This window comes from Panthera tigris, chromosome A3 (genome assembly GCF_018350195.1).
Source record: "Panthera tigris isolate Pti1 chromosome A3, P.tigris_Pti1_mat1.1, whole genome shotgun sequence".
Lineage (NCBI taxonomy): Eukaryota > Metazoa > Chordata > Mammalia > Carnivora > Felidae > Panthera > Panthera tigris.
The window spans coordinates 103,226,970-103,254,371 of NC_056662.1; the positions used below are offsets into that span (position 1 = coordinate 103,226,970).

The 27,402-nt window shown below is 40.5% G+C and overlaps 1 protein-coding gene across 1 annotated transcript in view; it reads right to left on the reverse strand.

Annotated features, from left to right (window-relative positions):
* LOC122237115 (acyl-coenzyme A oxidase-like protein) overlaps positions 1 to 27,402 on the reverse strand; it is an 89,682-nt gene that overhangs the window by 15,734 nt on the left and 46,546 nt on the right. The window contains exon 7 of the mRNA XM_042979845.1: positions 1,308 to 1,417. Within this exon, the coding sequence (XP_042835779.1) occupies positions 1,308 to 1,417 (110 nt within the window). The remainder of the gene's footprint in view (positions 1 to 1,307; positions 1,418 to 27,402) is intronic.

Genomic DNA, 27,402 nt, shown 5'->3' on the forward strand with positions numbered 1-27,402 from the left:
TGAGAGGAAATAAAAGTGGCAAATACACTTGTGAAAGCATGCTCAACTTTAATTAACAGTAATAAGGAAAATGCAATTTAAAGTCACAGTGAGAGATCTTTGCGTGTGTGTGTGTGTGTGTGTGTGTGTATTAAGGCTGATTAAGACTGATAATCCCACATGTTGGTGAGGATGGTTCCACGGGACACATGCTTCCGGTGAAGGTATACATCTGCAAAATGACTCTGAAAAATAATTTGTTATGATCTAGTGAACTTGAACACTGGTATACTCCCCACAACACAGCACTTTCACTCCTATGTACTACTGAGGAGTGTTTTTCAAACAACGGATTGCACATCTCTAATTGGTTGTGAAATCAGTTTAAAGGATTGAGGTCAGTATTTTTAAAAAATAAAATTGAAAACTATCAGAGACCATTACGAGTAACAGGAGAAGCAAGGTTTCATGAGATGTTTGCTTTGGTGGTGTCTGATTCGGGGTGTGTGTGGAGTGGGGAGCTCTATGGATGTGTGGGCGTCAGTGGTTGATGTAAAATTTATTTCTTATTCTGAGTCACAGCAACTAAATTTGAAGGCCCTGTAGAAACCCTTACACATATTACTCAGAAAACGTGCAAGATTTTTCACAGGAGATTTGTGCAAAATATCAAAAGCACAACCCTCATGTCATGTCCACTGATGTTGGTTATTAGAATGGCTACGTAGATGGGGACATATACACATGATTAAATATTATAAACAAAGAGAACAGTTCTTCATCCACACACATAACAGCTGAGATGAATCTTAGAAACAACATAGAGTGAAAACAGGAAGCTACAGAATACCACATACGCTACCCCTTACTTATCAAGCTTAAAGACAACACTAAAAAAATCAATAAAAACAAGCAAAAGCATGGATCCTGAAGCCAAACCACCTGCATTCAAATCCTAGCTCTGTCACTCCCTAGCAAGTAACCATGGGCAAAATAACCTCTATGCCTCAGTTTCCTCATCTGTGAAATGGAAACAGTAACTTACCTCATGGGGGTACTTAGGATTAAAATCTCTGAAGTGCTGGGAACAGTGGACACACAACGAAGAAGGCACAGGAGGAGAAAGAACAGAATTAACGGTGTTCTGGTTCTCAAGTTGGGGAGTGGGTGAACGAGCACTGATGCTACAACAATCGTGCATTGCTCGTCCGTATGGAATATTAAAAATTTCCACAAGAGTGGTTGTGCCACGACGAGGTTCCATGCACTCAGGCTCGATAGTAAGACACTGGGGGCCAAGGACGGTCACAGCCTGAGCAGTCACCTACCTGGTTCTCAGCTTGTCACTCCCAGACTCAGCCCAGTCTCGGAACACGGGGGAGAATGGTTTCTCTTGATGCTGTTTGGTATATCGAGCCAGCAGTTCCCGCACCACAACCTATGCAGACAGTTTATCACTTGTCAGTCATTTGTCAAGAATGTAAAGAGGTGCTAGGGTGTCTTTAAATGCTGGAGCCAGAGAAGGGCTAGTTGCTTCTAGCAAACTCCTTGAAAGGAATCAAATGCAAACCCTATCCTTCCGGAGGTCTCTGTCTCCCATGGCCAATGTGTGGTGCTTACACTCCCACTGTCCATCCCTCCTCTATGGCCAACTCGCCTAACTGGCTAACTACCTACTGCTCTCTCGCCCACCTGAGACATCAGCCTTTAATGCCAGTCCTGGGACCAAGCAGTTGAGTTGACACTTCAAATAAAACCTACTTGCCTTCCCTGAACCAGACAGATGGATGGTCTATTTTCTTTTTTGCCTCTAATATTCTATGGCTGATGAGGCTTTGGGGAATAGTATTAAAATGTACCCATAAAACAAGCTCCATCAATCCTCTCCCTCAGCAGCTTGAAACTTATAAGTTGACCCTAACATACCGCATGCTTTTCCAGTTTTGTTAAAAAAAAAAAAAATGATGTCCGTGTCTAGGCTGCTACAGATAGAGGTACACACAACAGTCGGCAGCAACTGCTAGATGTGTTGGTGAGACCACCTTGGACAAACCTGCCTGCCAAGCCTCTAGCTGACTGCCATAGTGTGAGTGGGGCCAGGCAAGGCCAGCAGAAGAACGACACCATATGAGCCCAACCCAGCCCAAATTGCTGACCCACAGAACCAGGAGCTAACAATTGTGTGCTGTTTTAAGTTACTCAATTTGGGGGGCACCTGGGTGGCTCAGTGGGTGAAGCGTCCGACTTTGGCTCAGGTCATGATCTCACGGCTTGGGGTTTGAGCCCCACATCTGGCTCTGTGTTGACAGCTCAGAGCCTGGAGCCTGGTTCTGAGTGTGTGTCTCCCTCCCTCCCTCCCTCCTTCCCTCCCTTCCTCTCTCTCTCTGTACCCTCACAGGTTGTGCTCTGTCTCTGTCAAAAATAAATAAGTAAATAAACATCAAAAAAAAATAAGTTACTCAATTTTGGGATGATTCGTTAGGTAGCAATTTATAGGTGATTCAATCACATACAGAACTACCTTTAGAATATTTCCTTCTTTCAGCCGTAGCAATCTCTTACTCGACACATCCCCAAAGGCAAGGGAATTAAAAGCAAAAATGAATTACTGGGACCTTATGAAGATAAAAAGCTTCTGCACAGCAAAGGAAACAACCAACAAAACTAAAAGGCAACCAACGGAATGGGAAAAGATATTTGCAAATGACATATCGGACAAAGGGCTAGTATCCAAAATCTATAAAGAGCTCACCAAACTCCACACCCGAAAAACAAATAACCCAGTGAAGAAATGGGCAGAAAACATGAATAGACACTTCTCTAAAGAAGACATCCGGATGGCCAACAGGCACATGAAAAGATGCTCAACGTCGCTCCTTATCAGGGAAATACAAATCAAAACCACACTCAGATATCACCTCACGCCAGTCGGAGTGGCCAAAATGAAGAAATCAGGGGACTATAGATGCTGGAGAGGATGTGGAGAAACGGGAACCCTCTTGCACTGTTGGTGGGAATGCAAATTGGTGCAGCCACTCTGGAAAGCAGTGTGGAGGTTCCTCAGAAAATTAAAAATAGACCTACCCTATGACCCAGCAATAGCACTGCTAGGAATTTACCCAAGGGATACAGGAGTACTGATGCATAGCGGCACTTGTACCCCAATGTTTATAGCAGCACTCTCAACAATAGCCAAATTATGGAAAGAGCCTAAATGTCCATCAACTGATGAATGGATAAAGAAATTGTGGTTTATATACACAATGGAGTACTACATGGCAATGAGAAAGAATGAAATATGGCCCTTTGTAGCAACGTGGATGGAACTGGAGAGTGTGATGCTAAGTGAAATAAGCCATACAGAGAAAGACAGATACCATATGTTTTCATTCTTATGTGGATCCTGAGAAACTTAACAGAAACCCATGGGGGAGGGGAAGGAAAAAAAAAAAAAGAGGTTAGAGTGGGAGGGAGCCAAAGTATAAGAGACTCTTAAAAACTGAGAACAAACTGAGGGTTGATGGGGGGTGGGAGGGAGGGGAGGGTGGGTGATGGGTATTGAGGAGGGCACCTGTTGGGATGAGCACTGGGTGTTGTATTGAAACCAATTTGACAATAAATTTCATATATTGAAAAAAATAAAATAAAATAAAGAATGTTTCCTTCTTTGTTTCAGATACATTTATGTTTCTACAGAGATTATATAAAATGTTGTATATACTTTCAGTCAACAGTATATCTTAAGTGATATTTTTGGTTCACACTGCTGTCTCTGATCCTAATTATCTGTTTAATGGCTGTACAATATTTTTTGTTTGGAACCATCACAGCTAATTAAAGATTCCTATTCACTTATTTAGATTGTTTCCAATTTTATACTGTCATTAATTTGATATCAGTATATTCAGACGAATAGCATTCATTGTCCCTTTTTTGTTGTTGTTACTACCTGAGAATAAATCACATGACCTCATGTGATGCAAAGATCCTTATAAAGGACCACCCAGCCTATAAGAAAGATGCTAGAAACTTGTCAAGGCAGATCTGCCTAGGGGAGCTTTATTGGCAGTGCTGGGCAGAGCCAGTCATGCAATTATTCATTGGCTCATCTTAACCAGCAGGGGATCATGTCACATCCAGGGTCCTGTCAAAACCCATGTCAAACCCATGCAGCCAATTGATAGCCCAGAGCCTAACTCAGTTATACCAAAGCTTTCAGGTTCTTCCCATCCCAGGCTCATGGAAGGACTAAAGTCCCTTGCTCTCTGAAGTTAGGGGTGGCCACAGGACTTGCTTTAGGCCAGTGACGTGCAAGCTGGTGGATGTTCCCAGTTGTAACACGTCCCTATCCCTGGGCTTCGGTCTCTGCTGGAGGCTGCCATGGTAATCCCATGCATTGGCTTCCAGACATTGTCTTACTGTGTTGTTATGTTTATTACAAATTCCTTTTGTTTCTTCGAAATATTGTCTTGAATTATTGAGATTATATCTCCAGATAAGTTATAGTATCCATGATTTCATTTCAGGATAGTAGAGGGGGTATTACAAAATATTGTTTACAAAAAACAGGGCATTAGGTCCAATACGTTTAAGAATCACAGTACTGTATTATGAGTCAAAGGACATGAACATTTTCACGTCCGCTGCTATACAAAACAAGTGTAAACATCAAAACACTCCCAGCAATGGGAAAAATGGGAGGGGAGAAATTAACTAACTTTAACTAGAATTCAAATTATATAGTGATCAAGTTTGCTTTCACTGACACATCACTAGGATTAAGTGTACATTCTTTGTTTTTGCTAATCTATTAAATTTATGATGGCTATAATTCCACGTCCCTTGTGTTACAAGAGCAACATCATTCCAAGCATTAAAAATTCCTTTCTCTGATTTCCACCCTTCTGTATCTTTACCTTCCTCTATTTTCCTTCATAGCAGTAATTGCTGCCTGATGATAAAGAGCAAAAGCAACTTGTTTCTTGGCTTCTTATCTTTTTACTGCCTGTAAGGTAAATGCCAGGTCACAGTTGGTTCATTCTTATGTCGTCAGACAACGGGCAACACGGAATGGAAAGCGGAAGGATCTTTCTTGAATGAATGAATAAATAAATAAATCCCCTTCCTGTTTTCAATATCTCATCCAACCTGCTCCATTCCTTAATCATTTCCTTTCCTTTTTGTCACTACTTCCACCTTTCCGTTTTAAGCAACTTAAATTGGAAAAAAATAACTCACCTTAGCTAGAATTAAAATTAGAATGATACAATAATCCAGCTCAGGGGCTAAACTTAAGAGAAAAAAAAAAAAACAGACAAGTTGGGCGCTGGCAGATCGGTTATTTTGGATCTTTGCTCCCTTTTCTTTCCCTTTTGTTCCTGGCTCTTGGCTTCTTTCCTCCTTTATTAGGTCACGTGACAAAAAAATATGATGTAAAAACAAGTTTATTTCCTGCTGTTGATACCCCTTGGTGAAAGATTAAATGACTAAAGTTATCAGCTACCATGCTGTTTGGGCATTACAGTCTCTAACTCCAACACTTTATTTGATAAATGACCAGAGAGGCAAAGAGATCAGTCACCATCTTGACTGGGCATGCCATGAAGATGTGCTTGTTTTCACTCATAGGTGTGCTCCTAAATACATTACAATATGCTATGGTGTGTGTGTGTGTGTGTGTGTGTGTGTGTGTGTGTATGTACACATACATATACACATATTTTAACTTCCTATTTTAAAATAATTATAGACCCACAAAAAGTTGAAAACCTAACATAGTACAGAGAGGTTTTATGTAGTCATCACTCAGATTCCTCCCAAAGTGATATCTTTCACAGTAATAATGACTACCCCAAATCAGGAAATTCAATATAATTTTTACACATTGACTATCTTAGTTATAGTAGAGATTTCATTATTTAAAAATGAACCCAGGGAACCTCAGTCGGTTAAGCATCTGACTCTTGATTTCAACTCAGGTCATGATCTCATGGTTCACTTCACGAGTTCAAGTCCCACACTGGGCTCTGCACTGTCAGTGCTTGGGATTCTCCCTCTCTCCCTCTCTGTGGCCCTTCCCCATTTGCACTCTCCCCCCACCCCCGTCTCAAAATAAATAACCTTTAAAAAGGAAAAAGAAAAATGAACCCAGTAGTAGATCATTTTGGGAAGTGAAATATTATCTTGTAATACAAGCTATTACACCCTTATCTAAGTCTGGTGTTTTGAATACTTACACAAGATTTTCTTAAGACAACTTGTGATGTTATTTCTTTCTAGGTGACTGTTTTTGTGGTCATGTTGTTTCTGTGGTTATCTGCGCAGTTAGTTCTCTGGTTCTAAATATGAATACTCTTTTTCTTCCATATACTTGATTAATTCCCAGCGCACCTGCTCAGGAACCCCTTTCTTAAGGGAACTCTAGGGGCCTGAGTAGTCAGAACAGCCATGTTCTTGCCTTTTAAAAAAGATCCCATCTGCAGGAGGAATCACGCTAATCTACAGCCAACATTTGGAAACTATGAGTCTAAGCAATTGTGCAGAATAATGACATCATAAACATGCATTTATAATGAATATCATATGTATCAGGCAACACTGATTATATAGCATCAATAAAACTTATTTTTTTTTAGGTCAAATGGCTTTTCAAGGTACCTATGAAGCAACTAGCATTTCTATATACTAAGTACCTCACTGATTTATGCCAGGTACAGTGAAACTTGGATGAAAAAGTCTTAACAAGTGGTATCGGCTGCCAAGACAGAAATCCTGAGAACCAATTAGAATAGAAAACATGGTGTCTTAGGAAAACCCCCCAGATATCATCCATTATGTAACAAGGATGAGCCAGGAAGTGGGGCTGCACTCAGGCTCGAGCCATATAGGGGGATGGAGCCACTCAAAGGGGCAATACTTATGGCATTGGGGTCCCAAATCATGCCCTAGGCAGGACTGGCTATGTAATTTGGAGCCCAGTGCAAAATGAGAATGCAGGGTCCCTTGCTCAAAAATTATTAAGAATTTCAAGATGGTGAGAGCAGAGTATTAAACCAAGCATAGGCCCTTCCTAGAATGAGGTCTCATACAACTATACAGGTTTCACCCCACAAAGCTGGACTTGGCCCTCAGGACCTCAGTAGGATTGCCAGACACAAATGTAACTGCGTGTCCTGTATCTTTATTACAACTACATCTGGCAACTCTAGGTTCCTGAGGACAGCTTAGGTGCCACTCAGGGTGTGAGGTTGTGAGAAAAAGCTAAGTGGACGCGATTCTCTAAGCCCTTAACTTTTTTCCTCTTTAAGGTGCTAGACATCCCATCAAAGTGAGATTTCTTTGAGGAGAATCTTTAAAAATTCCTTGCCCAGAAGAAAAGGAAGGAAGATAGGGAGGGAGGGAGGGAGGGAGGGAGGGAGGGAGGAAGGAAGGAAGGAAGGAAGGAAGGAAGGAAGGAAGGAAGGAAGGGAAAGGAGAGAGGGAGAGAGGGAGCCAGGGAGGGAGGGAGGGAGGGAGAGAGGGAGGAAGGAAGGAAGGAAGGAAGGAAGGAAGGAAGGAAGGAAGGAAGGAAGGAAGAGGGAAGAGGGAAGAAGAGGGAAAAGGAAGGCAGGGATAGGAGAGCGAGGAGAAAAGAGGAAGAGCTATTTTAACAGATAAACACACATGTACGATGCCGTGAGTAATTGTTGGGCCTTCAACATGGATTTGAACTTAATACTTTAGGAGGATGGATGAATCCAAAGCAGTGATATAAGCTCAGCAAAAATTCATGCACTGCTCAGTAGAACTTAGGAGTGATCAGTTTTCAGGAGGTTTTGTTGTTGTTGTAGTTGTTGTCGTTAAATCTGGATCAAATTTAACTTATTTTCCCAATGTCTTCTCCCAGTAGGAAATAAAGTACATCTTTGTGGTTTTCTTCCTTCATCCCACCCACATTTATGGAGCACACACTGTGTACAAGGCACCTACTGTCTATATTGAGTATAGGGGGATCACAAAGATGAATAAGAAACATCTGTCCTTCAAGGGGCATGGATAAGCTTTATTTATTTGTTCATCCATTTGTTCAGTACCTAATGGTAACAGCTGCCTTTTTTTTTTGGGGGGGGGGGTCATCTAGTAAGGCTAAGAACTGTTCCAAACTCTGTAAGTGGAATGATTAATTTAATCCTCCTGACAACTTTGGGTAGAATCATCCCATCACCTAGAAAGGCAACTGAGGCCTAAAGAGGTCAGCCTGCCAGGGTCACACAGCTAGAAAGTGGTGGCACTAGGACTTAAACCCAGGGTCCACGTGTTTAATAATCCCACACCTACACCGCACCTCCTGGGTGGCAGGTTCTGTGCTGGGCATTGGGGATACCAAGAGAATTCTAGAACCCCAGAATGCTGGGGAGACAGGCAGGAACGGTCAGTAGGACAGAATAATGGGATGAAGGTGACAGAGGAAATTCAAAGGCCACTGGGCACATGGTTTGTCTCCCTCTTTCTCTGTTTGAAACATTTTTCCCCTTCCCTTCCCCCATGGTCTTCTGTTAAGTTTCTCAAATTCTACATATGAGTGAAAACATATGATATCTGTCTTTCTCTGGCTGACTTACTTCACTCAGCATAATACCTTCCAGTACCATCCACGTTGCTACAAATGGCATGATTTCATTCCTTCTCATTGCCAAGTAGTATTCCATTGTATATATAAACCACACCTTCTTTATCCATTCATCAGTTGATGGAAATTTAGGCTCTTTCCATAATTCGGCTATTGTTGAAAGCACTGCTATAAACATTGGGGTACACGTGTCCCTATGAATCAGCACTCCTGTATCCTTTGGATAAATTCATAGTAGTGCTATTTCTAGGTTGTAGGGTAGTTCTCTTTTTAATTTTTTGAGGAACCCCCATGCTGTTTTCCAGAGCGGCTGCACCAGTTTGCATTCCCACCAACAGTGCAAGAGGGTTCCTGTTTCTCCACATCCTCTCCAGCATCCATAATCTCCTGATTTGTTCATTTTAGCCACTCTGACCGGCATGAGGTGGTATCTCAGCGTGGTTTTGATTTGTATTTCCCTGATGATGAATGACGTTGAGCATCTTTTTCATGTGTCCGTTGGCCATCTGGATGTTTTCTTTAGAAAAGTGTCTATTCATGTCTTCTGCCCATTTCTACACTGGATTGTATGTTGTTTGGGTGTTGAGTTTGGTAAGTTCTTTATAGATTTTGGATACTAATCCTTTATCTGATATTTCATTTGCAAATATCTTCTCCCATTCCATCAGTTGCCTTTTAGTTTTGTTGATTGTTTCCATCACTGTGCAGAAGCTTTTTAACTTGATGAGGTCCCAATAGTTCATTTTTTGCAGGAAGGGAACTCTTAAAAAGCTTACCCCCTTGTCGGCACTCCCCCCTCCAGGGATAGGCACAACCTCATCTATCAGCTTCTGGGGCCATGTTTGCGAGAACAGAAGCTTTCAAAGGAGGTGAGCAGGCTAAGGCTAGGAGGTCTGCAACCTACCGAGTGCCAGGCCCTGTGGCTCAGTGCACCCCACAGACATGTTTTCTTTGGCCTCCTCCTCCCCCACCATTTCACATTAAAAACCAATGATGTGTTTCCTCTTCTCTTGAAAAATTGGGAATTTATGGGAAGCCTAAACCCATGTTCCCTTGAGGCAGCAGTCCATGGGAAGTAAGTAGCAGCAGCCCCCTGGAGAGGGGCAGGGGCCCACATCTGCCCCAGTTCCCCACTGCACTCTGAGATTTCAGGGGCCTACTGCAGTTACATAGATCTCTGCCTGGCTCTGAAGACCCTTGATCTGGTGACCCCTGGTGTGAGCCTCATCCAAGGATCCCAAGGATCCCTATGTAGCCAGTTGTAGGGAGCCTGGAGATGGGCCCCCACTCCCACTGCCTAGCCTCATAAATCAGCCATTTGTGGCCAGCCCACTTCTCCCTGAATGGTGGAGCCCAGCTCAGGAGCATACCTACCTCGCAGGACAGATGCTACTGGTCCGCTATCTGAGACTAGCTGCCATTGACCCCCACATAGTCTTTTCTTTCTGGCCCACACCTTCTCTCACTAAAGAGGTGGAAAATGCCCAGTGCTCACCACCCACCCACCCCCCCCCCCAGTTCCCCTGCAGCTAAGGCATTGGCAAGCTGCACAGTCCTAGCCAGTGGGACCTGAGAGGAATTTAGCGGAGGGCTTCCGCACAAGGTTTCTGGAATGTCCTCTAAGATGCAGATGAGACCACCCAGGGACCACTCCTGTCACTGGAGTTGAATGCTAGAAAGAGGCTTGGGCCTTAAGGACAAACAGGCCACTGAGTCAGCTCTCGGGTTACCATGGAGGATGATATACATTCTTATGGTGTAGACCATGTTGGTGTGTATTCTATTACACCAGTGGGACTGGTGTATTCTATTACCAGTGGGACTGGTAGCCCCACTGGCAGCTGGGTCCAAGTTGAACTCCCTGACTAGTTTGCCCATGTTCCCCTATACAGGGCTGCTGCTGCTGTCCCAGGCCTTCTCAGCCCCATCCTCCAACCCTTGCCTCCCCTTCGGCTCCACGCGCTCATATCTGCCCCTTGAGGCCAAGTTTCCCTGTAGTGCACCACACATGTGTCCAGCTTCTCCTGAAGTCCACCCCCTAACAACAACAAAATGTCCAGTGTAGTTGGAAGAGATATTACTGGTACACTTATTTTCTTCTATTTAAAAGGTAAAGCAACTGAAGTTTTAAATCTGCAGCAAAAGAAATAAATGGGAATACGGAGAATGTTAAAACGAAACAAAAAAGAAACACTATGAAGTTTTCTACATCTTGAGTAAGGCACAAACCCCTTCTGAAGGAAAACAAGAATTCTCCTTAACCCCCAATGTTGACTTAAGTTGTTTCAAATTATAATGTTCCTTAAACATGTTCAAACATTTAACCAGATATAAACACCTTATGTTTGTGGCTCTTGTTCCATTATAAACTATGAAATGAAATACAAGCAAAACTATAAAACTAATGAGATTCACATCAACAGACCTAATAACATGTGGCAGACTGTTTTGCAGCATGAACTTGGCCCTCCCTGGCCGTGGGGGTTCCTATGGATGGGCTATGCCCCATGCCACTGGGGGCTGCGGGGAAAGGACCTTCTCCTTCCAGTCTCTGACTACGAAACCTTCCGTTAACAGCACATCATACCAACCCATTGGCCTTCACCTGGCACAAAGACCTTGTTTTAGTCATAGAAAACCTACACCAGTTCCTTCTTCGTTGGTTCCTGGTGAGCAAGGTGAATGTTATTTGGTGCCAAAGGGCTTGCAAATATGAAGATGAAGGCCAGCATCCCCTGGCAGTCTCTGGTTTTGTGGTTGTTATCCAGACAACTGACATAACTCACTTAGATTATTTCTGTTTAGAGTATCATCAGAATTAAAACAAATAATTAACACATTCTTGTAAAGTACTCATAGATCCCAACTTGAAAAACAATGCCAAGACCAATCTCACTGTACAGAAAATGAAGTCACTTTGGGGAGCAGAGAAGGAAAGACAAACAAGTAGGCCAGATTCAGAAGGCTCCCTTTCTTCAAAATCTCACACGTGGGGTCCTTGAGGACAGGGTTCAATATTTAGCTGCTAAAACATCTGGTTTTGAAAAAAAATGATGCCAGCTTTGTGTATTGGTCATTGGATTTAAAAAATAGAAAAACAGAATGCCTGTTCAAATTACTTTGGTTAGCTTTTCTAAGAGGGCATCGTCCCCAAGTCCCTCCAAGTTCCCCCTAATGATCACATTTTGTAAATACTTCATATCAGTTCTATCCCCTAAGCAGATCTTCAAGCTGTCCTCCTCACTCCATTTCAATGCCACCACCCTGGCCTGGGCACCACCACCTTCCTAGAGGGTGACACTTGGTCCCAACCCTACTCTTGGCTGCCCCACCCATAACCTTCACATCCTTCACTAGGCAGCCTCTGCCTGCCTCTCTGGTCTCATTTCATGCACTTCCCCTTAATTTTTACTGCTATCATCAGAGGTGATTCTGGGCACAACCCTATCTGCAGGTCTTGGGGAAGATCTCTTGAACCATTTGCCCCTGATTCTGCTGGGTCCAGCAGGCCCTCAGCCTACCCCTTTCTTCTTTCTCCCCAAGAGCCCTCAGAATAAGAAGGCAGCTGATCCTTCAGGTAAGCAGACGTGTTATCCACAGCCCCATCAACCCCTGTACCAGCCGCTCCTTAGACCCCTGCTTTTGCCATCCAGATCTCAAGCCCTTTAGAACTGGTGCTCCATGACCCTGCAATTGGGTTTGAACCAAATTTCACCTTTGATTTTAGGGGTATCTGCACTTTTCTCCTTCTGTCATCTCAACCTCACCACCTGCTGCTCAGCTACAACCAGAAGGTTGGGACCCCAGAGAGAATGTTCTTTCCAGTTTACTGCATGGGTCCTTCCAGGAACAGGGGGAGTCCAGGTTCAGCCAATGCTCTATCCTCATCTAACATCATACTGGTCCCAAGGCCCCATTCTAACCCCCGAGGTCCCAGCTGTCTAGGAGAATGTGGAATTCTCTCCAGTGGTGGAGGGGGGGAGAACACTAGGGCTGGAGGGTAAGGGGTGTGCATGCATGTGCATGTGTGTGTGTGTGTGTGTGTGTGTGTGTGACAGAGAGAGAAACACACCGGCCTTTGTTCTCTCTCTCATAGAGGTCTTCCTTTTTTGTTACTCTTCATTCCTTCTCTTTCCTCACTTCTTATACTTAAAGGAGGGATTTTTTTTAATGGTTTTAAATATACCCAATTTTTAAACTTCAAGCCATACTAAGTGGTCTTAAGTAAAAAGTAAAAGTCTCTTGCCCAATCCCTTTTCTCTAGGGCCTCACTCCAAAAACAACCATTTTTAAGTGGGTTTTGTTCTGCTAGAAGGAGAAGCTTTCAAGTGTCAAGGTGAAACAGATTCTCATGTCATGTTTTAGTTTGCTTCGTATCTGGAGCATGCTTCTTTTGAGTGGTTTTATTTTTCCTGGAATCTTAATGGATTTCCCCCCACCCCATCACCTTGTTTCAAGAAGAAACATAGGCCTTTTCCATCATATCACTAAGATCTTCCTATTTCTTAATCATTCTATTTGTTGAACCGAAATAATTTCCCTCTTGAAGCCATTCTTTTGATCCCTCTGACTTCCTGTTCTAATTTGGACTAATCGTGTTCCAGACTTGCCACACAACTACTATCCAGGTATTTCTTTATACATACTCCCCTGGGATTAGCTCCAGAAGGCACACATTTCTTTATAATTCTTAATTCCTTTTATGCTTTTCTGCAGTTCGTCGACAAGCAATACTTTTCAGGAAGTACATGGCAGGTAAACTTACTGAGCAACTGAATATCTATACATCTTTATTTTGTTTCATATTTGATTAATAATGTGGCTACCTATGAAATTTTACATTCAGGATAACTTCATTCCAAATTCCTTTTTTTTTTTTTTTAAGAAATCTCTACACCCAACATGGAGCTCAAACAACCCCAAGACTGAGTCACATGCTCTACTGACTGAACCAGCCAGGAGCTCCACTTTCTTCCAAATTCTAAAAGCATTGTTTCATTTTATTTTAGACTCTTGCCACTCAAAATGTGGTCTGCAAGCCAGCAGTCTCAGCAAGGAGCTTGCTGGAAATACAGAACCCCAGACCCACCCCAGAATCTGAATGTCAACTGGATCTCTAGGGATGTGTGGGTGTGTTAGACTTGAGAAGTAATGTTTCAGCCTTCAGCACTGCTGCTAAGAGGACTGAGTCAATCTGCTCTCTTTTCTTGGTAAGTAACCTGAAGTGTTTTTCAGTCTAGGATTTAGGGACTTTCTCTTTGTCCTTACCTGGTGATCTGAAATTCTCCAGGCTGCTTTTAGGCTGTGACCTTTTCCATTAGGTCCTGCCAATTTCAAGACTTGTGCCTTTCTTCAGATCTGGGGGATTTTCTTCTTTTATTTCTCTAATTTTGTCTGCCTCTCTGTCTTCTCTTTCAGGAATGTCATTGATTTCTCTGTTTGATCATCCGTATCTTTCAGCCTTTCCCTTTTATTTCCCTTCACTAGTTTTTATGATCTTCATTCTGAAAAAAATGTTTTTTCAATTGATCCTTCAGCCCTTCTATTGGATTTTTAAAAATTTGCAAACATCTAACTTTAATTTACTGTGTTTCTCTGCACTGTGGTTACTATGGTTTAATGTAATGCTCATTTTTCATAGCAGGCTGTTCTTATTTCATGGATGCAGTGTTGTCACACGTCTTTAAGGATACTAATTCATTTTCATTTTTCTGTTTTGTTTCTTCCAGTGCCAGCAGTTCTGTTTGTTAATCTTGCTCCTTCTTTATGATATTGTTGATTTTCCTTAAATGTCTGATCATCCTCATTAGATAATATCACAGAATTATTGTTCATTTGCTTAGGTATGATGATGGCATTGTGCTCATGTAAGAAACTGTATTTTAGAAAATGAATGTTGAAGTTTTTAGAGATGTCTGCAATTTACTTTCACAGGTTACACATGCGCACACACACACACACACACACACACACACACACAGAAGAGAGAAAGAGAGAACACTTAAATATAGCAAAGTATTAACACTTGGCAGTGGAGACTATACCCAAGTGGAGAATATAGTCCAAGAGTTACTGTACTAGTCTTTCAATTTTTCTCTTGAAATTTCTACTTGGAATTTTTCTAAGTAAAATTTGGAAATAATAAGAAAAACAAAAGAAAAATATCTGAATATGTTTGGGAGAATACCTCTGAGGGGGCCTAAAATCTCTAAGGAATCTGTTTTCCTATAGGAAACCAGAAGCTTACATGGTCTTTAAGCAAGTTAGACTACAAGTTATTTGCATTTTTGCATATTTGCTCTGCTTGCAGAGTAATGAACAATGTATGCAAAGACTCTGAATGATAATCTTTAGGAAATCTGCCAGAGCGGATTAGGAAGGCACCTGTCCTGCTGTATCTCTAATGAAGCAAAGGAAGTTATAATGGGATTTCATGGGTGTGGGTAGTAATTGGATTTGGTGGAGGATGTAATTAAATTTCACCAAGGGCCTACAACCTCTGCCCCAGGAAAATGATGAAAGGGTCAGAGGACATTCCATCTTGCTTAAAGGGAAATATGTAAAGCCTGTAGAAACTCTATAGTGCATGCCTACTCTGTCCCCATCTCCTCAATCATGGGAGGGCAGCCCCACCATTTTCAAGATCACTAGAGTCTCACCTTCAGGCAGAGGGCTGAAAGCACTGTAGATAAGCCTGGTATACTGTAAAAGTCCCTGACCAGTTTCTGCTGTCCCCTAGTCTCCTGAATTTTCTATTTCTACTTCAGGAAGTGGAATCAGAGCAAAATCCAGCCCAGAGGAAGGTAGCCTCCCCAATACGGGCAGATTCCAACACTCAAGTGGAAGGTGGTCAGGTTGACCACTGCAGGCAGCTAGAGCCACCTTCGCCATCATTGTGTGGTGCCAGGTAGCCTGAAAGCTCTGGGAACAAAACAGGACATGTCGATTGATAGGTTTCCTATAGGGTGTTTCAACTGGTGGCAAGCAGGCAGGCTGACCCTCTCCCCAGCACAGAGCTAATGTGCTTAGGGGTCTCAGTCTCTCACCCCAGGAGACCAAACCTTCCCTGGGAAGGCTATCAAGTGTCGTTTCCGGAGCAGGTTTCCAGAGTTGTGGCAGATGTTACTGGTGCAGTCAGGTGCTCTGATGTGGGAGCCTGGCCACCTTGCTGTGAGGCAGGCCTTTACAGAAATGCCTGGCTCTCTGCACCAACCCCTCTTCTGCTCTCAATCCCTGTGACTCAGTGTCTCTCCAAAGACACCCCAAAGTAACAGCTCTCACCTCAGGCCCTCTCCACTTCAGTTGACTCATCAATTCCATCCCATCTGCTTTCCGTTTTGCAGAACTATGTCAAGTTCCTTAAAACGACCTGGTTTGAAGGTCATTGGCTATCTCCTTCCTAGCAGACTGAACCATTCCTGGCTTCCTTCCTCAGCCTGGACCTTGAAGTCTTTCTGTGGGTTCTTACTGCAAGGATACTCTGCCTCTTTGTGCTGGCACACAGCCTCCCTCTAGCGCAGCATCCCTGCGTTACTGCCCACTGTTGTCATCAGACCATCCCTCTCATTGCTCATGCACCCATTTACATGACAAATGGCAAGCAGTCCCTATTTCTACCTATGCTTCCACTTTCACTCATAGTGAGAAACTGTGACCATCCCATAAGTAAACTAAAACAACCTGTCCACGGTGCCCACAAGCTAAAGTTTGCAGTTAAAGCACTGAATCATAACTTCAGACTCAGGTGATGCTGAACCACATGCTAAGGTTTAAAACATACTCCCCAAAGAGAAGGTTGTTGAAAAACCTCACACACTTGGATCACCAGCTGAGATGGAGAATGTGGATTAGTGCAATGTCTGATTAGTGAATATTCTGAAGGAGAGGTTTGTTTTACTTTGTTTTGTTTTGTTTTTAAGCAATGTTTAGGTAGGAGGGAGAAAAAAAGAGCAGGGAACTGTCAGTCTATCCCAAATTAAATGGCAATTCTTAAATAATTCCCCCTAAATTATTTGCTTAACTATAGATATCTCTGAAAGCTAAAAGGGGGCAGGGGAGAGCTGCCAGTACGTATCCTGTAACATTTTAGTTTTCAACAGACTAAACTTATAACTGAATAGCATTCCAAAAACTTCTGCATTACTCTTTAAGTTAGCCATTTCTTCATTGTAAATTTTATTTATTATAAAAATTCATTTCAATATAAACAATTTTTCAATCATCCAGTGCCTTTACAACATAATGATCTCCAATATTTTTATTTCTTTTTAAACTTATTCATGCAGAGTTTTCTATTTGTTTTCTTCTTTCATTTTTTGTTTTTTCTTTACTTTCTATTGTCATGTAATTGTAAGAATGCAGTTGTAAGAAAGGATTCAGAGAGACCCCATGTACCCTTTATCATAACATCTTACAGAACACTGTATTGTTCACAGTTCAATATCACCAGGAAAAACGATGCTGGTACAATCCACAGAGGTCACTCAGTTTTTGCTACTTTTACATGCAGTTGTATGTGTGTGTATGCGTGTACGCATGCATGTGTGTGTGTGTAGTTCTATGCAGTTTTATCATGTATGTTGATCTATGTGACCACCACCACAAGCAAGATACAGAAAATTTCCATCCCAAAGATCCCTCATGCTACCTTTTTATAATTACAGCCACTTCCCTGTCTTTTCCCTCCCTCACCCCTGGCAACACTGACCTGATCTCCATCACTGTAACTTTGTCATTCCAAGAATGTTCTAGAAATGGGATCCGGGTGCCTGGGTGGCTAGGTCGGTTGAGCATATGACTTCGGTTCAGGTCATGATCTCATGGCTTGTGTGTTCAAGCCCTGCATCAGGCTCTATGCTGATAGCTTGGAGCCTGGAACCTGCTTAGGATTCTCTCTCTCCCTCTGTCTCAGCACCCCCCCTCCCCACCAAATAAATAAATGTTAAAAATTTAAAAAAAAGAAATGTTAAGAAATGGGATTATACAGTATGGGACCTTTTTGGATTGGTTTCTCTCACTCAGCATCCAAGTTGTTGAGAGTATTACAATTCTTTGTTTTTTTCTTGCTGAGTAGTACTCCATGAACATACCACTGTCAGTCTGACTGGTCACCCAGTGAAGGACATTTAGGTTGTTTCCAGTTTGGCATCACTACGAATACACTGTCTATGAGCACTCGTGTGCAATGCAGGTTTTTGTGTAAACAGAAGTTTTCACTTCTCTGAGAGTAACTGCCCAAGAGTATCACTGCTGGGTTTTATGGTAAGTACATGTTTAGTTTCTTAAGAAACTGCATACTTTTCTAAAGTGGCTGTAACATTTCATGTACCCACTAGTAAATGGGTATATATGAGTGATCCAGTTTCTCTGCTTCTTTTGGCATTATAAAAATATTAATATTTTTAAGATATTAGCATTTTGATAGGTTTACCGTGGTATCTCATGGTGGTTTAAATGTGCAATTCCCTGATGGCTAAGGATGTTACCTATCTTTTCATGGTCCCATCTGTCATTGGCATTCCTCTTCAGTGAAATGTCTGTTCATGTCTTTTGTCTATTTCATAATTGGATTGGTTTTTGTTGTTGAGTTTTGAGGGCTCTTTCTATATTCCGGACCCAAGTCCTTTGTCAGATATATGGCTTGCAAATATTTTCTCCTAGTCTTTAGCTTGTCTTTTCATCCCTATTCCTAGTCTTTCACAAAGAAAAAGGTTTTAAGTTTGATAAAGTCTAGGGGTTTTTTTTTCTTCCATTTATGAATTGTGCTTTTGATGTCAAATCTAAGAATTTTTTCTGGTCTGAGCTCTCAAAGATTTTCTCTCACGTTTTTTTGGAGAAGTTTTTATAATTTTATGTTCTATATTTAAGTAGTTTATTTTGAGTCAAAACTTTTATAAGGTAGGAAACTTAGGCTGAGGTTCATCTTACTGCCTATGTATGCTCTATTTCTCTAGCACTAGTTTTTGAGAAGGCTATCATTCATGCATTGATCTGTTTTTGCAACTTTGTTAAAAATCAGTAGGGCATATTTGCATGGATTGATCCATTGATGGGCACTTAGTTTCCATAACTTAGCTATTATGAATGATGCTACAATGAACATGGGTGTGCAGATGATCCCTTCGAGATACTGGTTTCAATTCCTTTGGACATATACACACGAGTGGGATTGCTGGATCATAGAGTGGTTCTATTTTTAATATTTTGAAGATCCTCCATACTATTTTCTATATTGGCTGTACCAACTTACATTCCTACCAACAGTGCACAAGTGTACAAGGGTTCTCTTTTTTTTGCATTCTTGCCAATATTTTTTATCTTTTTTTTTTTTTAAATAAAAGTCATCCTAACATGTGTAACCTGTTATCTCATTGTGGTTTTGATTTGCATTTCCCTGGTGATTAGTGATGTTAAGCACCTTTTTATATATCTCCTGGCCACTTTTAGGTCTTCTTTAGAAAAATATCTATTCAGTATTTTGTCCATTTTTAAATTGGGTTATTTTTTTTTTTTGCCATTGAGTTGTACAGTTTCCTTGTGTATTTTGTATATTAACCCCTTATCCAATATATGGTTTGCAAATATTCCCTCCCATTCTATAGGTTGCCTTTTCATTTTGTTGATTGTTTCTTTCTGAGCACAAGCTTTTTAGAATGATGTAGTTCCATTTGTTTACTTTCACTTTTGTTGTGTTTTGGGTATCATACCCCAAAAATTGTTGCCAAGACCAATGTCTAGGAGACATCGGTTTTCTTCTGGCAGTTTTACAGTTTCGGGTCTTATGCTTAAGTATCTAATCCATTTCAAGCTAATTTTTGTGAGTGGTGTAAGACAGGGGTCCAATTTCATTCTTTTGTATGTCAATATCCAGTTTTCCCAGCACCAGGTATTGAAGTGATTTTCCTTTCTCCACTGTGTGTTCTTAGCTCCCTTGTCAGATACTAGTTGACTGCACATGCATGGATTTACTTCTGGGCTCTTGATTCTGTTCCATTGGTCCACATGCCCTTCTTTATGCCAGTACCACCACCGTTTGACTATATTTGTAATAGAGTTGGAAATCAGGAAGTATGAGGCCTCCAGCTTTGTTCTTTCTCAGGATTGCTTTGCCTATTCGGGGTCCTTTGTGGTTCCCTACAAATCTTAGGATTGTTTTTTCTATCTGTGAAAAATAACATTGGAATTTTGATAGGAATTATGTAGAATGTATGGGTGGCTTTGGGTAGTATGAACATTTTAATAATATTAATTCTTCCAATCCACGAAATGGAATATTTTTCTATCTATTGTGCCTTCTTAAATTTCTTTCTTCAAAGCCTTATAGTTTTCAGTGTTCAGATCTTTCACCTCCTTGGTTATATTTAGTTCTAACTATTTTATTGTCTTTGATGCTGTTATAAATGGGATCGCTTTTCTTTATTTCTTTTTCAGATATTTTGTTGTTAATGTACAGAAATGCAACTGAATTTTGTATGTTGATTTTGCATTCTGTAACTTTACTAAATTCATTTATTGGTTCTAGAAATTTTTGGTGGATTCTTTAGGATTTCTATATACAAGATCATGTCATCTGCAAACAGAACAACGGTAATTCTTCCTTTCCAATTTAGATGCCCTTTCTTTTTCTTGCCTAATTTCTCTGGCAAGGACTTCCAGCACTATGTACAGTAGGAGTAGTGACAGTTTGCACCGTCTTGTTCCTGACATTAGAGGAAAAGCTCTCAACATTGCACTGTTGAGTATGTTATTGATTTTTAGTTTCATACAATTGTGGTTGGAAAAGATACATGGTAGGATCTCAATTTTCTGAAATTTGCTAAGATTTGTTTGTGACCTAACATGATCTATCCTGGAGAATGTTTCACGTGCATTTGAACAAAAAAATGTGCATTCTGCTGTTGTTGGCTGGAATGTTCTGTATATATCTGTTATATCCATTTGATCTAAAGTATACTTCAGGTCTAAAGTTTCCCTATTGCTTTTCTATCTGAATGACCTATGCATTATTAAAAGTGAGATGTTGAAGTCCCCTACAATTACTGCACTATTTCTCCCTTCAGATCTACTAGCATTTGCTTAATATGCTTAGGTACTCCAATGTTGGGTCCATTATATTTACAATTGTGATAACCTCTTAATGACTTGACCCACTTATCATTACATAATGACCTTCTTGCCACCCATTAGATTTTGACTTAAATTCTATTTTGTCTGATATAAGCGTAGCTACCCCTGCTCCCTTTTGGTTTCTATCTGCATGGAATATCTTTTCCATCCTTTCATTTTGAGCCTTTATATGTCCTTAAAGTTGAAGTAAGTCTCTTATATGCAGCATGTACTTGGGTCTTGTGGGATTTATTTTAATCCATTCAGCCATTTTATGCCTTTTGACTAGAGAATGTAATCTGTTTACATTTAAATAATTATTTATATGTAAGGACTTACACCATCTTATTGTTTTCTGGATGTTTTGTAGTCTCCTTGCTCCTTTTTTCTTCTTGCCATCTTCCTTTGTGATTTGATGATTTTCCATACAGAAAATCACTTTGCTTCTCTTCTTCTTACCTTTCGTGTCTACTGTAGGTTTTTGCTTTGTAATTACCATGAGACCTACGTAAAATATTTTGAGCTAATAGCAACTTCAATCACACACAAAAATTCTACCTTTTTGCTTTACATTTTTTTAGAGAGAGAGAGAGAGAGAGAGAGAGAGAGGATCCCAACCAGGCTCCACACTCAGCGCTGAGCCTAACAAAGGGCTTGATCCCACAACCGCGAGATCATGACCTGAGCCTATATCAAGAGTTAGACGCTCATCTGACTGAACCACCCAGATGCCTCTACATCTTTTTATATTGTGTATCTCTTAACAAATTATTGTAGTTATACTAGTTTTTAATACTTTGTCCTTTAATCTTTATACTAGGGTTGAATGATTAACATGCCACCATATTACAGTATCAGAATATTCTGAATCTGGCTATACGCTTACTTTTACTATTTTTATGTTTTATGTTTTCTTACTAATCATGTCCTTTCATTTCAGCTCAAAGAATTCCTTTCATCATCTCTTTTAAGGCAGGCCTAGTGGTGAAGAACTCTCTCGGCTTTGGTTGCTTGAGAAAGTCTATAGTTCTCCTTCATTTTTGAAGGACAACTTTGCTAGGTTAAATATTTCTGTTTAGCAGGGTTTTTTTCTTTCAGCATTTCAATATATCATCTCACTCTCTCCTGGCCTGCAAAGTTTCTGCTGAGAAATCCACTGACAGCCTTATGGGGGTCCCCTTGTATTTGAGGATTTTTTTTCTCTTGTTGCTTTTAAAATTATTTGTCTTTTAATTTAGACCATTTGATTATAATATACATTGAAGAAGATCTCTTTGAGTTGAACGTCTTGGAGGGCTTATGAGCTTCTTGAACTTGGATATCCAAATCTCTCCCCAGATTTGGGACATTCTCAGCCATCATTTCTTTAATAAACTTTCTACCCTTATCTCCCTCTCTTCTCCTTTTGCGATTCCAATATGCATAGACTGTTCCTCTTGATGGTGGCCCATAGTTCATGTAGGCTTTCTTCACTTTTTTTCCTTCTTTTTTCCTTTGTTCTCCTCTGACTGGATAATTTCAAATGATCTGTAGCCCCCTTCACAAAATCTTTTTCTGCTCAATCAGGTCTGCTGCTGATGTTCTCTACTGCATCTTTCACTTTATTCATTGTATTTCCCAACTTTGTAATTCCTATTTGGTTCTTTTTAATGATTCATATATTTTTGTTAAATTTCTAATTTTTTTCATGTATTGCTTTACTTATTTCATTGAATTATCTTTCTGTGTTCTTGTAGCTCATTGAACTTCCTTAAAACAGCTATTTTGCATTGCTTATCAGGAAAATTGCAGATCTCCATTTCTTTGGGGTCAGTCACTAGAAAATCCATATGTCCCTTTGGTGGTGTCATGTTTCCTTCATTTCTCGTGTTCCTTGAAGTCTTCCACTGCTGTCTTCACATTTGAAGAAGTTATCACCTCCTCTAGTCTTTACTGACTGGCTTTGGGAGAGAAATACCTTCCACCGGTCCTCTTATGAATTGAAGCTTTCTCAGACCTTCTATAGATACACATGTTCCACACCTCTTATTCCCTCTTAGGGAATAGTTCTTAAGACTGTATTACTTTTTTTGATCCTGCAAAACCAGGATTCGTGCTTATAGTTTCTCGTTTGCTCCCCCCTTGGGTGGTACTGAGGGCTCAAGTTTGTATGCTTTCTTCTAACCCCACAGGGTCAGGCTGGCTTTCTTCAGGTGCTCACTAGCTGTCTGCAGAGGCTGGCTCTTGCTGCCCTTGGGAATGTACACTGATAACTGGCCATGGAGTAGCAATGAGTGTGACTCGGCATGTAGAGTGTTGTGGGTGTCCGTGGACCAAGCTGGAAGATCTGTAAGTGAAGGGTCCCCAGTGGTTCATAAGTGGGTTTCCTGAAGGAGTCTGCAAAGCAGTTAGTAGGATCCATATCCGACTGATGTCAGCCCTGGCTGCTATTCTCCCAGCTACTCCTTGCAGTCCATGTCATGCAACACACCTCAGAAATCTGGGTAAGAGGAGAAAGAAATGGGTCTCTTGGGCAATGTCCCACACATCTGGGGAAGCTGGGTGTTCACTTACACACTCTCACTTTCCCCTGTGAGGAAAATCACAGGCCGAAAGATCTCTTTTGTCACTGAGCTGTGTTGCCTCAAGGGAGAGGTAACATGGCTAAAGTGAAACTGTTCCTCTTACTCTCTTCAATGCATCCAATCTCAGATTATTTTTTGCTCCAACAATGTGCTGGAACTTGGTGGACTCATGGACTTATACAAAGGCACTGTTACCCTTGGATGATTATCAAAATTGGTGTTCTCTGGGGGTAAGATGGCAGAAAACTCCTATTCCACTGTTTTGATGTCGTCAATAAACTTGTCTATGTCTACAAAAATCCTTTGTTGTGATTTTGATGGGGATTTCACTAAACCTATAGATCAATTTGGGCAGAACTGACATCTTCCTACACAGAGTCCTCCAACTGATGAATATAGTATATCTCTCCATTTATTTAGGATTTCTTTGATTTCTTTCAAGCATTTTGTAATTTTCAGCATATAGATCCTATGCATGTCAATTGAATTTAAACCTAAGTATTTCATTTTCTTTGGGATAATTGTAAATAATATTGTGTGATTAATTTCAGTTTTCATGCTTGTTATTAGTATATAGAAATGAAATTGATTTTTGTGTATTGATCTTATATGTTGCAGTCTTGCTGAACTCAGTTATAGGAGTTTGGGGATAGCTTCTCTGAATTTCCTATGTAGATAATCATATAATGTGGAAACAGGGACAGTTTTTATTTCTTCCTTTATAATATCTAGGTCTTTTATTTCTTTTTCTTGCCTTATTGCGCTGGTATAACTTCCAGCCCTATGTTGAATAACAGTGGTGTCAGTGGACATCCTTGACTTGTTCCTGACCTTAGGGGAAAAGCATACAGTGATTCACCAGTAAGCATGATGTTGCTTATATTTTTTGTATACACTTCTTATCAAGCGAAAGAAGTTCCTTCCTAATCCTGGTTTGATAAGATTTTACACTGTGATTTCGTCAAAAACTTTAACTGTGGAAACCAATATGTCCATGTGATTTTTTTCTCTTATAGTCTAATGATACGATGGACTACAACAATTGATTTTTGAATGCTAAAGCAGTCTTGCATATAAAGAATAAATTCCATTTCGTAATGGTGTATAATTCATTTTATACACTGTTAGATTCAATCTGTTAATATTTTGTTGAAGATTCTTATATCTAAATTTACGAGACTTATTGATGTGTATTTTTCCCTTTTTCGTAATGTCTGCTTTTGGTTCCAGAGTAATACAAGCTATATAAAATGAGTTGGGAAGTGTTCCCTTCTTTCCTATTTTCTGGAAGAGATTGTGCAAAATTCTTCTTCAAATGTTTGACAGAATTCTTCAATGAAACCTAAGCCTGGAGACTTTTTGAGGAAGTATTTTATTATTAATAAAAATTCAATTTGTGAGATTATAGGACTATTCAGGTTGTCCATTTCAAGTTGGTGTTTGTGGTTTTTGAGGAATTGGTCAATTTGACTAAGTCATCAAATGTATTAATGTAAAGTTGTTTTCTAGTATTCCTTCATTATTCTTTTAATTCCTGCAAGATACCTAGTGACATATCCATGTTCATTCCTAATATTGGTTATTTGAATCTTCTTGGGTTTTTTTTTTTTTTTATCACACCTCCTGGGTTAGTCTAGTTGATGACCTCCATTCTAGTTATGGAAGGAGGGGCTCAACTCTCCACTGGATCCTGCTAACACTGGGGTACAGGGTTAAATCATACTGGTGATTTGCTTCATTTTACATCACCTCAAAGGGTCTTGCTGCTGCTGAGTAGAGGTGGAGGCTTAGCTCACCAATGGGCCCTGCTGACATTACCCTGATGTAAAAATCTGACTTCCAATTGCTTCCACTAGGCAGGGGATAGAATATTAGATCTCTGCCCAGCCCCACCAATAGCACCAGGTTGGGTAATGGCAGTGCTACCTGCTACCTGCTTCTGCCTACTTCCTTGGATCAGAGGTCAGGTAAAAGGTCAGTTCCTGCCAGGCCCTGCTGAAATAGGTGTGTGTGTGTGTGTGTGTGTGTGTGTGTGTGTGTGTGTGTGCGTGTGTGTGCGTGTGTGTGCGTGTGTGTGTGTGTGTGTTCAGTTTTTCTCTTTTGTTTGACTGATGTAGGGAGGGTATTTCTAGAAAGGTGTTTTTGTTTTTTTGGAGGGGGTTGGGGTTTTTTGTTTGTTTGTTTGTTTGTTTCGGTTTTGGTTTTGGTTTTGGTTTTGGTTTGTTTGATTATTATGACTGTTAGGCCACCATCTTCCCTATCCTTTGGCTGGGGAGAACAGGCTCTTCCTGGAGTTTGTGCCTATTAGAGATTCAGGGCATACATATATGCCCTATCCAGGATTTAGGGGAGACAATAACGAAACCCAGAAAACTTATAGCCGTTGCCTTCCCCCAGCTCCAAGATCTCTAGGCAGCCTGCTTTCTTCCTTCTCCCTTTCAGAATTTTCTTACATTTGTTTGCTGTATTATGTATTAATTATGTATTTATGTATTAAATTTGTATTATGTATATGTACGTGTGTATATGTATATGTATATCATGTAATATGTATAATTATGTATTAATTATTAAGAGGGAGAACCTGGGAGGAATAGGGCCATTCCATCTTAGCAGAACCAGAAGTCCCTATTTTTCTTTTTTAAAAACACCAAATTACGATCACATTGTATATATAATTTTATATCATTTTTACTTACCATATCATAAGTTTTTAATTTCTGTAATAAACTCTTTGTAAGTACAATTTTAAAAGCTATATAATTCCCAACTGAGTGGCCAGAAGATGATTTACATAATCATTTTCCTATTGTTGAAAATTTAGATTCCAACATTATTGCTGTAATAAATAATGTACTAATGAAAACGTTTGTGCCTTAACGTTTTTCTGTATTTTAGGATTATTACCTTAGATAGTCCCAGAAGTAGAATCACACACAGCCTAATAGGAACATGGAAGAGTGCCTCTTTTGTTCTCAACAACACTGGGACTTCAATATACTCTTAAACATGAATCAGTCTGATAGAGAAAACAGTATTATAGTATGCCCTAATGTGCATTTCTCTGATCGCCAGTGAGGTTGATCAATTGCCCTCCTTTTGTAAATTGCCTTTTCATGTCTTTGTGCCTGTTCATCTTCTGGGTCTTCATATACTCTTTTGGAATAGCCTTCCCAGTACAAGAACTGACTAATTGTGTCTAAGAAGCTGTTTTCTTAAAGCAAAAAAGATATAGTTCAATGTCAACGATCAGCTAGGAGAGAAATAATTTCATCCCGTGTTCAACTACTGCAAAGATCAAGCGCTTAACAGGAAAACACCTACCAATTAAATGAAGACATCAGATGAAAATAAAACGTACGAAACACTTTAGATTTCTGGGTAACTCTTAATCTTGAAAGTTACACTGTTTAAGAAGAATAAACATTTCCAAGAGGCACCTAGGTGGCTCAGTCAGTTAAGCATCCGACTCTTTTTCTTTTCTTTTTTTTTTTTTTTTAGCTGTTTGTGCACAGGGACTTTATTAGCATTTTGAGTAATAATCAGAGGAGTCTTCCAGCCAACAAGTCCTTTCTTGTATGTCTATTTGCTTATTTTGTTTTTATTTTTTATTTTATTATTATTTTTTAATATGAAATTTATTGTCAAATTGGTTTCCATACAACACCCAATGCAATAAGTCATACAGAGAAAGACAGATACCATATGTTTTCACTCTTATGTGGATCCTGAGAAACTTAACAGAAGACCATAGGGGAGGGGAAGAGGAAAAAACAAAGAGAAGGAGGGAAGCAAACCATAAGAAACTCTTAAAAACTGAGAATAAACTGAGGGTTGATGGGGGTTGGAGGGACGGGTAAGTGGGTGATGGGCATTGAGGAGGGCACCTGCTGGGAGGAGCACTGACTCTTGATTTTAGCACAGGTTATGATCTCAAGGTTCATGAGATCAAGCCCCATGTCGGGCTCTGTCCTGACAGTGCAGAGCCTGCTTGGGATTCTCTCTCTCCCTCCAAATCTGCCCCTCCCCTACTAGCACTAACACACTCATGCATGCTCACTCTCTCTCTCAAAGTAAATAAATAAACTTTTTTAAAAAAAAAAAGAATAGGGGCGCCTGGGTGGCTCGGTCGGTTAAGCGTCCGAC